Below are 13,985 nucleotides of genomic sequence, written 5' to 3' on the forward strand. Positions count from 1 at the left end.
CACTCTACCGCGACGCCTGCCCTCTCTATGGTGATCGGAGGACCGGCTAGATAGACGACTCCGGAATTGGGCGTCGGTTCCCTGGTCCCTAGGAGGGAAGGGTCTGTACGTCGGGGCCTCTCTGGCCATATCCAGTCTCTGTTCTCGATAGTCTTCCGGAAGAAAGGGCGCTGGGAACGAGGGAGATGTCACGCAGAGGTAGGAAGACGCGTCGTGCGTTGACGCTCTGGCCCGACGCCGACGGCCTCTCGGTGGCTCCCGGAGGACCCAGCGGGCCGAGTCTTGGAGGTGAGGAGGCGGGGCTGGCGGGACCAGTCCGGACGTAGGGAATCGTCTGACCCCAATCTTTGAGCGTTTCCTTATCGGGTTCACCTCTGCCTTGTCTCGTGCCGCGCTTGCCAGGCGCGGCCGCAGCTTGAGAAGTCTTGCTTGAGGTCTAACCCGAGATCTTCTTGCTGCAGTCCTGTCTGTGGCATCCGGTGTTTCCACCTTTTAGGTTCAGCTTCACCCTCTTCTCCCAGATGGCCCTTCCTTAACCCCTCCTCAGCCTCTGCCACCCGGAGGCTGCTTCTCCCAGCCAGACAGTTTCAAGTGGCCCAGCGGGTTCGGTATGAGGGATGTGCACGGTACTGGAGCGCAGAGGAGGCAAGCTGAGGCTGCGGGCTGGGGCGACGCGGTGGAGAGAAAAAAAATTCCTGAAAAAGAGAAGTGGAGAGAATTAGAGAGAGGGAGACCGAGATTCAGAGGAGGGGAGGAATGGAGACCCAGAGGGGAGTGGACAGAGACGGAGGGTGGGGGAAATAATGACGGGAGGTGGGAGGATGTTAGAAAGAGAGGGAAGATGGAGGCCTAGGGAGAAGCAGAGACAAATTCAGTTCCTTACTAAGCATAAGACCTTGGGCAAAACCTTTTTTTGTGTATTACTTTCCTTATTTGCAAGAAGGGGATGATAATAGGCCTGGCACATGGAGTGTTTTCTAGCATTATATAAGTTAGTTTAAATGCTTGGGACAATGCTTTGTACTTCTAAGCGCTGAGTTAACAATTAGCCTCTAATCCTGTTGGCTCTCACTGGGGAGGTGGAGAGGACCAGATGGACTGGTTGGGGCAATGAGGAAGCTGACTTGTCCATTCTTGTCTTCCTCTTCTGGGAAGCCCTGCCCCTTGGGCCCCCAGCACTTGGGGCTTGGCCTCCTCTACTCTGCCCTTAATACTCCTACTTATTCATCTCTCCTCCCCAGAGCCACAGGCCAAGCCTGGACCATGATGCCTGACTCCTTGCCCATACCACCCTCCCATGGCCTCCCATCCAGGGCCACGTTGATGTTGTAACACAGCAGGGGGCCTGCAGATGAATGGATTCCTTAAAGCAGAAGAGGAGCATGATCAGGTAAGGGTCTATCTGCAAGTCAAGATCACCATACCTTGGGACAGTTTTCTTCTCCCCATCCTTGTCCCTGTTCCCTGGTCTCTGAGTCCCAACCTCTTCGATCAATGCATCTGTCTTTGTTTCCCCTGGAGCCCTAAGCTCACACACTGTTTCCCTGTCTCTCCATCTTACTGGGTTTCTCTTCCCCATCTCTCTCTGGGTCACTCTTTGGTACATATTGTCTGGTGCTGGTGCTGCTCTGGATTGAACACTAGGTACATTGGCAATAAATCAACTTCTTCCTCTATTTATCTCTTTCTAGCAAGCTCAGTCGCTGTCTCCTTCAGCCTGTGTCTTTCTTCCTTCAATTGTCTCCTTCTAGGTCACCTGATGCTATTCTTGCCTTGGTTTCTTTCAGTCTCACCATGTCTTTGCCTCTCTATGTCAACATCTTTGCTTCCTGGCTCTTAGTCTCAGTTCTCCTCAGCCTCTGTGCCTCCAACATTCTCTCCCTCCCTCACCCCTGATCTAGAGGTCTTTCTCAGATACTTTCTCTCCTGATCTCTCTCCTGCACCTGTCTTGCCATGTAACTGGGTCATTCACTTGGCAAATATTTATGTTGTGCTGCCTCCCGTATGGTTTGGGCCCAAAGTAAATACTTTGTGAATTAATAAGCCTCTCTTCCCTGGTTTTCGTTCCAAAAGTGTTTGTCCCCATCTGTCTCTGTCCGTTGTTTTCTGGGTTTTCTTGAGTCCTTACCTTGCACGTTCTTAATTCTACTGTCTCTCTCTCTCCTTGTTTATATCTCTGCTTTTCTTCTATATCTGTCTCTCTGACACCCGTAGCTCTGAAAAAGAGAGGACACTCCCTTTCCAGGTCTCTTATTGCCTCAGACTCTGCTTCTCTGGATCTCTTTTATTAACTGTTTTTGCCTATCTCTGAGTCTTCGTTAGCCTGTGTTAGGGTCATTCTTTATCTGCAGTTCAAGACTTCCTCCACCATATCCTTTTTTTTCCTATGAACTCAAATGATGGGTCAGGCTCACTTGCCCTCAGTAAAGATGGCGACAGAGGAGCTGGCTCTGGGACCATGAAACCACCTCTGCTGCGCGTGTGCCCTCACCTACGATGGCGGCTGATCTCTCGAGGTGCGATACTCCGCCCAGGTCTCTGGCTCTCTAGCCGCCGACTCCTGCACCAAGCTCGCGATTCGGCTGGCTCCGCCCTCACACGCTCTCATTGGTGCGACTCAGGCCGGCGGTGCGGCCATTGGCTGAGCGGATGCACACCCTCCCCCCACCCCTGGGTCTGATGGGGGCGGTTGGTGCTGACTCGAGGGGCCACGGGGAGGAGGACCCGGCGGCTTGAGAGGAGGGTCGGGGGATCTGGGAAGGGATTCGAGTCAGGAGACTGAGAGACTAAGAGGGACGGATACGCAGGCCCGGGACCAGGGGTGTGGGATGGTGATGACGAACCAGAACCAGGACTGAGGGAATCCAGGAATGAAAACCCAGGTCTGGAACTGGGTTCTGGAAATGGGGTGGGGATGGAGGCCCGGGATCAGCTAAACCGGAGACACGGAGACTCAGACCTCTGGGACCTCTGGATGGAGACCCAGGCCCTCGTCTGAGGGATCTAGAGGCTGGAGAGGATGGAGACTGGTCCAGAGATCTGAGGACCTAGGGACAGAGACTCAGGCCCAGGACTGGGGGAGATTAGGGGCTCTGTGCCTAAGGGGCGGAGGTCAACGCAAGTTTAAAGGGGCCCGAGGAGCTGCTCAGGGCAGGGGGCAGAGATGACTCCTGAGTGAGTCCACAGATGGGGGTGTGTCTGGGGCGGTTCAGAGCCTTGGGAAGCTGAGGGGCAGGACTGATAGGAGACAGGCGGGTGGAGCAGTGAGGAACAAAGGTGAGCAGGAAGGAGAAGGCAGAAACTGGGCAGAGGGCAGGGGGAGGGGACCTCGGGGCCAGCTCCCAATCTCTCCCTGGAGAGCAGGCGGCTAGACACCCAGGTCAGTGCTTGGGGTCCAGCTCTTGGCCCTTGTTCCTTGCAGGTGCTTGCATGTGGCTCCCCTCCCTCTGACCCCTTAGTCCCTCTGTGTCACACCCCTTTCTTAGTCTCTCCAGCGACCGCATCCCCTACCTCCTGCCTCTCCTGTCTGCTCTTTCTCTACCTCTGTTGTCTCTCTGACCCTCAGAGTGCCTCCTGGGGCCCCTAAACTCATACTCTGCTCCCCAAGTAACTCTCATCAGACTAGGTTTTTTGTCTCACTGAAGCTGTTTGTCTCCTCTCAGTGTTTTTCTGGCTCTCAGACCTTCATGTGTCTGAGTGTCTCTTGTTACTTTTCTCCATCTGGAGTTGACTGTGTGTGTGTATGTGTGGTGTTTTTCTGTCATTACATGTCTGTTCGTATCTATCCACCTTCCTGATCTCCTCTGCATTATTTTTCCCCGAAGCCATTAGCATCATCCAGCATGATAGGTATTTTCTTTATCTTGTTTGTCTGTCTTTGGATTAGAATATAAACCCCACGAAAGCAGGGGGTTTTGTCTGTTTTATTCCCTGCTGTCTTTGCTGGGTGTGGCACCATGACTGATACATAGAGGGTACTGAATAATTGGTGGGGAATAAATGAACGAAAGTTTGCATGGCTGAGTGTGGGCCCTCCAGGGTGCTGGCCTTCTCCTCCAGCTGACCTCTGCCCCGCAGCCTTGGCGTCTTCCCACACTTGCCCAGGCCGGTCTGTCTCTGGTGCGCCCATCTTGCCTGTGAGCACCCCTCTATCTCCTGCCCACAGGCCCTGCCCCTGCTTCCCTCTGCCCACCGTGAGGGTCCTGGACTCTGACTCCTGCTCGCCTTCCTCCCCACAGAGGCCAGACCAGGAGCTGACCTGGAGCTGGGGCCACAGGCCTAGGAGCACCCTGGACAGAGCCAAGGCCATGGCCCCCCCACCGCCACCGCCCCTGACCGCCAGCACCCCACTCCTGCATGGCGAATTTGGTTCCTACCCAGCCCGAGGCCCACGCTTTGCCCTCACTCTCACACCACAAGCCCTGCACATCCAGCGGCTGCGCCCGAAGCCTGAAGCCCGGCCACGGGGTGGCCTGGTCCTGCTGGCTGAGGTCTCAGGCTGCTGCACCCTGCGGAGCCGGAGCCCCTCGGACTCGGCAGCCTACTTCTGCATCTATACCTACCCGAGGGGCCGGCGCGGGGGCCGGCGCAGAGCTGCACGTACCTTCCGAGCCGACGAGGCAGCCACCTATGAGGAGAACCGTGCTGAGGCCCAGCGCTGGGCCACTGCCCTCACGTGTCTGCTCCGCGGGCTGCCGCTGCCTGGGGACGGGGGTGAGGCCCTGGGCAGCCTTACTGTCCTAAGGCCCTTGGTGTCTCTGCAGATCTCCCTCTGTGGGCATCTCTGTCTCTACTTTTCCATGTGTCTGGTTGTGTGATGTCTCTCTCTGGGTTCGTATTTCAAGAGCGACACACAGACAGGGATGGGCTACAGAAGGAACAGAATCACAGGCAGAGAAAAAGGGTTCCTGTCTGCTGCACCTTCTGTCTCTGTGCCCTGCTCCCTGCCATGGGTCCTGACCATGATGAGTCAGAGGCTCCCGGGCTGGTGAGAATAGCCGACTGAGACATGCTTGGTCACCACCCAGTGACAGGCACAGAGGTCCCCTGGGGAATCTCAGGAGCCCAGAGATGGCATCTGATCCATCTGTAGGGGATCAGAGACACAGGGACCCCCAGTCAGGTATGCAGTTGGAACAAGGTAAAGGTTTGAGGGTCCCCACCTGGTGGGCCTTCCTTGGTCCCAGCTGCCTGGGGGCCTAAGGGCTGGTGACAGGGAGTCAACCCGATCCTGGGTTCCAGGTGTTTGGCGGTGAGGAAAGTGGAAACCTCAGCTCTCCTGCCTCCTCCCAAAAGTGCATCCAAAGCGCAGTGGGATTAGGCACCCAAGCGCTGCCTTTGTCTTAGCACCTGGGAGAAGGGGCGGGGCTGCACACCTGGGCCTAAGCGGGTAAGCCGGAGAGAAGAAATCCTCTAACTCCCAGCAGGTTCTGATGCCAGCCCTCCCCCAGTTCTCCTGGGGGCTGTTCGCAGTTACTGTTGCCAGGGTGGGGTGCCTGGGTCCCTGACCCCTTAGACCCCTTTTCTTCTCTCTGCAGACATCACCCCTGACCTTCTGCCACGGCCGCCCCGATTGCTCCTACTGGTCAATCCCTTTGGGGGGCGGGGCCTGGCCTGGCAGTGGTGTAAGAACCACGTGCTGCCCATGATCTCTGAAGCTGGGCTGTCCTTCAACCTCATCCAGACAGGTGAGGGTGGTGGGAGGATGGAGGCGGGAGCTGGGGGCTAGGAGTCCCCAGCCCTGGGGAGGGGTGGTGGCCTAGGGGTGGGACAGCCTGCCTCACTTCCTGGTTCCCCACGTTAGAACGACAGAACCACGCCCGGGAGCTGGTCCAGGGGCTGAGCCTGAGCGAGTGGGACGGCATCGTCACAGTCTCGGGAGATGGGCTGCTGTACGAGGTAGGGCAGGAGCACCCTGCTTCAAGCCCGAGCCCCGGGGGACTGCAGAGGCCAGGACCAACACCTAGGTGCCCCGTCTCCCGCCCTCCAGGTGCTGAATGGACTGCTAGATCGCCCCGACTGGAAAGAGGCTGTGAAGACCCCAGTGGGCATCCTGCCCTGTGGCTCTGGCAACGCACTGGCAGGAGCTGTGAACCAGCATGGGGGGTAGGTGGGAGGGGCCCTCCGGGGACAACAGGGGCCACCTCCCATCTTCCCCTCAGCCAGTCCAGTCAAGTCCATCACGCTGGCTGGGTGCTCCCCACATCCCTCCCCGACATTTTGACCTGTCTTGTTCCCAGCTGTCTCTCTAATGCCTAGAACTGTGCCTGGCACACAGGAGGCACTCAGTGGATGCTTAGGGAATGAAAGAACTGACAGGGAACCTGGCCCAGTAAGAAGAGTCTGCCCAGAGTGGGCCAGAGGGCTGTGGGTGGGCGGGCCCTGGAACTCAGCCTCCTGATGTCTCCCCCCAGTGTCTGCTGCCCCGCCGATCTCTGTTTCTCCTCCACCTGGCACTGTGTCTCACCCAGACCCTTTGACTCTTTCCCACTGTGTCTGTCCATGTCTGACTGTGAAGGTTTGAGCCGGCCCTGGGCATTGACCTGCTGCTCAACTGCTCTTTGCTGCTCTGCCGGGGTGGCGGCCGCCCACTGGACCTGCTCTCGGTGACGCTGGCCTCTGGCTCCCGCTGTTTCTCCTTCCTGTCTGTGGCATGGGGCTTCGTATCAGACGTGGATATCCAGAGCGAGCGCTTCAGAGCCCTGGGCAGTGCTCGCTTCACACTGGGCACAGTGCTGGGCCTGGCTACACTGCACACCTACCGCGGCCGCCTCTCCTACCTCCCTGCCACCGTGGAACCTGCCTCACCCACTCCTGCCCATGGTCTGCCACGTGCCAAGTCAGAGTTGACCCTGGCCCCAGCCCCAGCCCCACCCGTGGCCCACTCACCCCTGCATCGCTCTGTGTCTGACCTGCCCCTGCCCCTGCCTACCCTAACCTCTCCTGGCTCACCTGAACCCCTACCTGTCCTGTCCCTCAATGGTGGGTGCCCAGAGCAGGTTGGTGACTGGGGTGGGGCTGGTGATGCCCCACTATCCCCAGATCCACTGCTGCCCTCGCCCCCTGGCTCCCCCAAGGCAGCTCAACTCTCACCCATCACCGAGGGGGCCCCAGAAATGCCAGCATCCTCTGAGCTCCTGCCTCCCACCCCTGATATCCCAGTAGCCATCTCCACTGGGGGCCCACCCGACCACCTGCTCCCTCCTCTGGGCACTCCACTACCCCCAGACTGGGTGACATTGGAGGGGGACTTTGTGCTTATGTTGGCCATCTCACCCAGTCACCTAGGGGCTGACCTGGTGGCAGCCCCCCACGCACGCTTTGACGACGGCTTGGTGCACCTGTGTTGGGTGCGCAGCGGCATCTCGCGGGCAGCACTGCTGCGCCTTTTTCTGGCCATGGAGCACGGCAGCCACTTCAGCCTGGGCTGTCCGCAGCTGGGCTATGCCGCGGCTCGTGCCTTCCGCCTCGAGCCTCTCACGCCCCGCGGCGTGCTGACAGTGGACGGGGAGCAGGTGGAGTATGGGCCATTGCAGGCGCAGATGCATCCGGGCCTTGGTACACTGCTCACTGGTCCTCCGGGGTGCCTTGGGCGGGAGCCCTGAACCCAACCAAGCCTGGAGTCCGCCAGGGGCGGGGCCTGAGTTGGGGGTGCGGCGTGGCTGCTACAGTCAGGGCGGAGGCCGAACGGGTCCTGGCCCAGTCTCAGGATTGCGCCCTCCCCTAGGTGATAGTGGAGGGTGTCCCGAATTCCTGGGGGAGAGGATCCTAAAAAATAGGCTCGCCCCAAGGGTAGTGCCTGATCGAGGGCGGAGCTCCTCGCGCGCTCTTAGGAGGCTAGGTCGGCTGAGGGCGGAGCCTGTCCTAAAAGTCGTCCAATGACGCGACCTGGAATGTATGGGCGGGAGGGTCTCGCCCTATCCACTGCGGTGCCTCCACTAAGCTGGCCAATCAGCCGAGGAGGGGCAGGTTCCCCGGGGCCGGCGCACCGACTTGCACTTATGTTCCTCTCCCCGCGGGTGGGGCGGGGAAGTTCGTGTCCCCCGTCTTCTGTCTCTTGTGCGTCCCCTGCTCCCAGTTGTCAAAGCAATTGAAAAGGTCTATGCAATAAAGGCAGTGGCTTCATCACTCTCAGGCCCTCGGCCTTTCCTCAATCTGGCAGCCCGTGGGATGGTTCAGACTCAGGGCACTTCCAGCAGCTCCTGCCTTTTATGGACAGAAGCCCAGACCTGCCCATGAACTGCAGCCAGTGTGACCTGCTGGCCTTGAACTGAGGCCAGGGAGTTGCCTCCTCCCCCACGACAGCTGGCTCTAGGGTTCTCAAGATTTATTCAGGATCGTGTTAACGGAGGCGGTGGGAGGATGGGGTCCCCAACGTGCCAGGAGCACACACAGAGGACCCTCCCCGCCCCCGCGAGGGAGGGGGGAGGCTCGCTTTTTCTTAAAAATATAAATGTATTTATCTGCATCATTACGTCCCTGGGGCACCCAGCTGGCCAGCCCGTGGGCCACAGGGCGGGGAGGGAAGAGGGCGTCAGGGCGCAAGTCTGAGCAACAGGGAGGAGAGCTCCACCTGGTGGGAGTGGAGGCGGCCTCACAGGGCTCCGTGCTGGGCCTGGTAGCGGGACAGCACGGCGCGGTAGTGGGACAGCTCCTGGCGCACGGCCACCACCTCCTGCCGCAGCAGGGCATTCTCCTTTTCCAGGAAGGCCGCCCGCACAGATATCTGGTTCTCCTTGAGCCTCCGGGCATCGCGAGACCGCTTGGCTGCCTCGTTGTTCTTGTACCGCCGGCTCCAATATTTCTCATCCTGGGAGGGTGGGAAAGCACTGAGGTCCGGAGGGGGGCCCAGCCCCGGCGGGGGAAATGAAGAACAGCTTTGCTCGTTTCTCCAAAGACCCGAACGCATCCAAGAGACCCCTGGGGCTGCTTCTCACCCAGCAATGGGCCTAAAGGATACCAGGTCTCCCCAAGATGGTACCCAAGGGTCTGGTCTTTTAGGGCCTTGTTGCAAAGGAGAGCAGGAGGCCCCCTAGCAATAGCTAAGGCATGAGATGGCCTCTCACCCCAGGCAACTGAGCTTCCGGTGCCCACGGAGCAAAGCAGTCCTAAGCTCTGTTCACTTGACAAATGGCCTGCAATTAGCTCCTGGTTTGCTAAGGGTGCTTGTTCCCTAGCAACAAGGCCTTCAGGGTCTGCGGGCTTCCCCCAACAAAAAGCACTGCCCTATACACCACCTTTCCAGATCCTGGTTGCTAAGGAAAGCCTAGGCTTCCTAGTGATGGGGTCCGGTGTCCCCAAAAATCCTTCCAGGGCTGGGACTCTTTGACCGAGTTGCCACGGCAACCTCATCCTTCCTCAGCACACAAAAGTGAGGTCTAAGTGGTCCCAACCGTCACAGCCAGTCTCTGACTTTGAAGAGAGGCCAGGCAGCTGCCCAACAGTCCCTGGCTGCAAAGGGGTCTATCCTGAGAGCTCCCCACATCATTCTGTAGAGAGTTCTCCAGTCCTTCAATAACAAGGCCCATCTAGAGCTCCAAAAGATGCCCGTCCAACCCCGTTTCATTAAAGCCTAGTCCCCGCTCACTAAGGTAAATCCAGTCCCTAGCAACAGGGCCCCGTGGCAGGAGAAGCTGCTAGTCTAGATTTGGTTTATAGGCCAGTACTCACTGCTTCAAGTAGTTGTCTTACATAAAAACATGGCAAAGTCTATGAAACAAGCCCAGGCACCTCTTGTTAGAGAAGAGAAGATCCCAGAAGTGGCAAAGGCAGAATGCTAGAGAGATATGGCCACTGAGAATGTGGCCCTGGCTGCTACTGAGAACCTGAGGCCTCTGACCAGTGAGTATTTCAGGCCCAGGAAACTAGCCCTAGAAGGCTGACAAAGTCTTCATCCTAGGCAGATGTAATTGCCCTGAAGGATGTCCCGAATCACAGATTAAACCCACAGGTCAATTCCAGCCTGCGCAGAAGACGGCTCAGAAGAAACAGGCCGACTGCTCAGAGGAAACAGGCCGATACCAGACTCCTAAAGGATGCTGTCCTTAGTAACTGACGCTGGTAGACTCTGAAGCCTGCCCCACTGACAGTTTTTGGTCCATCTGATAGGGGAAGCTCCAAGCCTGTACAGTCCTTACTCCAAGCAGGGCTGGCTGCATCTGGGTCCTACACAAATACATTTTCACAAATCTCAAGCCCAAACCTCTGCCCTTGTGCAGCCTATGGCCAAAGAGGACTGGTCCTTGGCTGTAGGTTAGAAGAACATGAGACCTAACCCCAGTGAGAAATCCAGGTCTGACTGCAAGGAAGTTGCCATCCCTGGCTGTTGGGCTCACCCTTGCCAAGCCTGGGTCCCACACCCAACCCAGCTCACCTTCTGCTCCTCTGGTACCTGGATCTTCCGTGCCTTCTTCATGATTGGCTGGGGCTTAAGTTCCTCCTCTGAGAAGCGATGTCTCCGAGGGTCAAAGGTCTCATGGCCGGGAATGCTTGACAGGGCTAAATCAGCTGGGTCGGGTTCAAAGGTCATCAGCACCTCCACGGTGTCTGGATCCACAGGGCTGGGTGTGTCCCGAGAGGTCAGGCCTTGGAGAAATAGAATGTGCCAACTGAGTGGGTGCATATTCACTACAAGGAAGGCTAGCATATTCACTACAAGGAAGGCTCTTGTGAGGTCCAACAAAAAAGCCTGCCAGAGATCAACCTTCCCTAAGCCATGAAGATGCTCATAAATCAGGGAACCGGTGTTGTCTTCGTGGCTCAACAGTTAATGAAACCGACCAGGACCCTTGAAGATGCGGGTTCGATCCCCGGACCCCTCAGGGGGTTAAGGATCCCGCGTTGCTGTGGCTGTGGTGTAGCCCAGGAGCTACAGCTCCCATTTGACCCCTAGCCTGGGAACTTCCAATATGCCATGGGTGTGGCCCTAAAAAGCAAAAAAAAAGAAAAACGAAAAAAATAAATCAGGGAACCAACTCCACTTTTACACACAGAAACAGGCACAATCATGCATGGCTTGGCCTAAGTGACGCGGGAACCTGAACTATTGCTTCTAAAACTTCAGGGTCACAGTGGTAGATTCCTATAGGTTAACCCCTTTTAACTGAATATCCAACCAAAGCCTAGATCCCAGGCTGTTCAGGGAAAGGAAATTAAATGCACCGACAAGTTCAAGGTAGCTTCTTAAGAGCTATAGCTGCAAAGTTAGGGACGAGCAGGATAAACTGCTCTAAAGTGCCAGGACGGTGCTTTAAACAGAAGGGCGGTCTGTACCTTTAAGAGCGAGCCAGCCGGGGACAACTGAGGACACGGGTTCAGGGCCCAGTCACGTGCCAGCGCCTGCTTTCCCGCCCCGCCCCCCTTCCGTCCCCCCCCAACCCCGCCTCCACTAGCGCCCTCACGTTCCCCAGTCCCCGCCCCCTCCTGCGTGACCGCGCGTGCGCGAAGCGCGAAGCAAGCAGGCGGGAGGAAAGGACTCACGTGGAGCGGGAATGTGCGGCTGGGAAAGGGAGGGCCCTGGTTGTGCCTGGAGGTCTAGCCAAGAGCAGGTGTGTCCAGGAACCCCCGACCCGAAGTCCGCCCCCGGCAACCCCTTGGTGCCCGAGGGATCACACTTTTCCTTTTGCTCCCTGGGGTCTCTCAGCTCGAACTTCTCAACCTCCAACGATCCAGACCCCTTTGCTCGCCAGGAACACTCGAGAATCGGCTCCCTAGATCTGCTCAGGCACCCAAAGCCTTTGCCACTAGGGTACAGACCCCAAGCCCTTCCTTTCCCAGGAATATAGAAAGCTCGGTCCTTGCCCCAATGGGAGTCTTAGAATGAAGATCTCTTCTGAAGGATTCCGGGAACCGGGGCGCGAGCCCTTCTCCACAGGGGGGAACCAGGAGCCAGGGCGGCCAGTCCCTTGCGCCCAGCCCTCACCCTCTCCCTCTCCATGGTAGGGAGCCTAGGAGTTCCGGTCCTACTCCAGCTCCGACGTTTCCGGGCCCAGATTCTGGGGCGCAGTCCACTCCCCAATAAATAACTCCAGTGTTCCGGGGTCCCAGTCTCGACTCCTCGAGTGTCCAGACCCTTTGTCCTTACGTCCCGCGTAAAAGTCTACACACAACCTCACCACTGGGCAGACTTTCTGGAATTTGGGATCCTAAGTCCCTCACCTCCTAGGGGTTCAGGAGACCCATTCCCTGATCTATGAGGGAACACAGGATCCGGACTCCTCTCTCGGCATCCCCCGAATAGGGGACCCCAGCAATGGGGCGTGCAACCTCAGTCCCACCTTCCCGACCCCCAGTGTAGCACAGCCCCGCCCCCTGGAGTCCAAGCCCCGCCCAACTAGGGCCCCGCCCCGTCCCCGACGTCGCACCTGCGCGGTGGCCGCCGGCGGCCCCGAGGGCAGCCCGGGCGGGGGCGTGCCCCGGCGAGGAGCGAGGGGAAGCCGACCCGCAGGAACCGGGCCCCGGGGAGGGTGTGGGCGTGCGCACGGGCGAGGGCGCTGGCGACGGGCCGCCGGGGGGCGGCGGGCTGGGAGGGAGCCCGTGCTCCAGCAGGAAGGCGTCCAGGTCCACGTACTCCACGTCGCCGAACGGCAGCGTCCGCTCCCATAGTAGCGGCGCCAACAGACCCGGGCCGGGCACAGCCCCCGGGCGTCCCCGCGGGGACCCGCCGCCCACCACCGCCCCAGCTGAGGCATCCGCCGGACCCGCGGGCTCCAGGCCCGGCCCCGGGACCGTGGCCGCCGGAGGGGCCGCTTTGCGCTCCTTTTCCTTCAGGAGACCTTCGGGGCCAGGGAAAGAGTGGGCAGGGTGGGCAGGAAGAGGGAGATGGAGATGAAGAAGAGTCTCCGAGTGGAGAAAGACAGGAGAAACGAGGGGATAGAGAGCCACACCGCCGAGGTGAAGAGAAAGAGGGGACAGAAGAGAAGTGGAGGAGAGATCAGAGAGGGAGGGCAAGGGCCCAGAGATAGGAGGGGACAGAGGCTCAGAGAGGGAGAGAGACCCAGAGAGAAAAGACAAGAGACGGGGCGACAGACAGAGAGAGGGACAGAGAGCCAGAAAGAGGGGAGGACATGGATGCAAAGAGAGAGATGGGGACAGAGACCCAAGAAGAGATAGGGACATAGAAGGGGGACAGAAGTTCAAAGAGAGGTAGGTGGAGGGTTGGGCAGGTAAGAGAAAAAATGACAGCTCTGTAATTCTTCTGTAATTACCCCCCTACGCCCCGCGCACTGTACCCCTTTCTCCTCGATCTCCCCCCCCCCGTAAGGGTCAGGAAGGGTTCTATTTCTGGGGCACATTCCTCGTCCCTAGACTCCATGTGACCCCAGGAGGCTCCGCCCAAGCCCGTGTAACTACCGTGTGAGCATCCGACACACCCCCCTCCCTTCTCCCTCGACCCCAAGAGTCCAAGACTCTCGGAACCACAAGAAACAGGGGGCTGGGGCCTAGAGTCTCGAGTCCTCGGGGTGGACGGGCTTGAAAGCCGGTACTTTTGGGTCCTGGGTGCTGAGGGATCTAGGGGCTTAAACACCTAAGTATTGGGGTAGATAAAGGTTGGAAGGGTGGACTCTGGGCACGTAGGAGGTATCTGTGGACCCTCCCGGCACTGGAGTCCCTAAGAGCTGGGGAGGTGGGGGCTAGAACTCACAGCTGGTTGGCTCTTTGGGCTTGCTGGTCCCCTGCAGAAGGCTCCGCAACCCAAGCAGCGCTCCCCCGCCAGGGGGGGCCCCGGCCGGGCCGCCCAGCAGCAGGGGGGCCGGGGTCCTGTCGCTCACGGGCCGCGCCATCGCCCGGCACCTGCCCGCAGGCTCACGGGCTCATGGAGAGGCGAAGAGCTGGCTTGCCAGTCAGCGGCACACTCCTGTGGTTCAGGCGGGTGTCTGCCCAGGGGCGGGCGAAAGTAGCTTGCAAGCCTCCAGTCTCCAGTCTCCAGAACACTGCAAGTCCTAGGAGCGATGGGGATTTGCAGTCCTCGGTGCAGAAATGTGCA

At 58.7% G+C, this 13,985-nt stretch overlaps 2 protein-coding genes across 6 annotated transcripts; one reads left to right on the plus strand and one right to left on the minus strand.

Annotated features, from left to right (window-relative positions):
- The first annotated feature begins 68 nt into the window (after positions 1–68).
- On the plus strand, positions 69–8,128 carry SPHK2 (sphingosine kinase 2). Of its 5 annotated transcripts, none has more exons than XM_047789894.1 (7): positions 69–288; positions 1,242–1,390; positions 4,240–4,714; positions 5,539–5,688; positions 5,805–5,899; positions 5,991–6,106; positions 6,519–8,128. In XM_047789894.1, the coding sequence occupies exons 2-7, from the start codon at positions 1,352–1,354 to the stop codon at positions 7,603–7,605; spliced, it is 1,962 nt and encodes a 653-aa protein (XP_047645850.1). In that variant the 5' UTR covers positions 69–288; positions 1,242–1,351; the 3' UTR covers positions 7,606–8,128. The 5 variants fall into 5 exon arrangements, with proteins under 5 accessions (XP_047645850.1, XP_047645849.1, XP_047645851.1 ...); XM_047789893.1 differs by lacking the exon at positions 69–288 and adding an exon at positions 296–645; XM_047789895.1 differs by lacking the exon at positions 69–288 and adding an exon at positions 296–496.
- A 184-nt stretch (positions 8,129–8,312) lies between these two features.
- On the minus strand, positions 8,313–13,794 carry DBP (D-box binding PAR bZIP transcription factor). The gene is made up of 4 exons (XM_047789900.1): positions 13,644–13,794; positions 12,364–12,774; positions 10,374–10,585; positions 8,313–8,810 (listed from the first exon to the last, which is right to left on the minus strand). The coding sequence occupies exons 1-4, from the start codon at positions 13,780–13,782 to the stop codon at positions 8,595–8,597; spliced, it is 978 nt and encodes a 325-aa protein (XP_047645856.1). The 5' UTR covers positions 13,783–13,794; the 3' UTR covers positions 8,313–8,594.
- Positions 13,795–13,985: the final 191 nt, after the last annotated feature.

Source organism: Phacochoerus africanus, chromosome 8 (genome assembly GCF_016906955.1).
Source record: "Phacochoerus africanus isolate WHEZ1 chromosome 8, ROS_Pafr_v1, whole genome shotgun sequence".
In the NCBI taxonomy this organism is placed as follows: Eukaryota; Metazoa; Chordata; class Mammalia; order Artiodactyla; family Suidae; genus Phacochoerus; species Phacochoerus africanus.

What these genes read in the sequence shown, in the direction of transcription:
- SPHK2 (XM_047789894.1), top strand. Translation starts at nt 1,352, where the DNA reads ATGAATGGATTCCTTAAAGCAGAAGAGGAGCATGATCAG. An exon ending in CAGAAGAGGAGCATGATCAG is followed by an intron (nt 1,391 to 4,239) that starts GTAAGGGTCTAT and finishes TCCTCCCCACAG; the next exon opens with AGGCCAGACCAGGAGCTGAC. An exon ending in GAGATGGGCTGCTGTACGAG is followed by an intron (nt 5,900 to 5,990) that starts GTAGGGCAGGAG and finishes CCCGCCCTCCAG; the next exon opens with GTGCTGAATGGACTGCTAGA.
- DBP (XM_047789900.1), bottom strand. Translation starts at nt 13,782, where the DNA reads ATGGCGCGGCCCGTGAGCGACAGGACCCCGGCCCCCCTGCTGCTGGGC. An exon ending in GCCCAAAGAGCCAACCAGCT is followed by an intron (nt 12,775 to 13,643) that starts GTGAGTTCTAGC and finishes CTGGCCCCGAAG; the next exon opens with GTCTCCTGAAGGAAAAGGAG. An exon ending in AGGTACCAGAGGAGCAGAAG is followed by an intron (nt 8,811 to 10,373) that starts GTGAGCTGGGTT and finishes CCACCCTCCCAG; the next exon opens with GATGAGAAATATTGGAGCCG.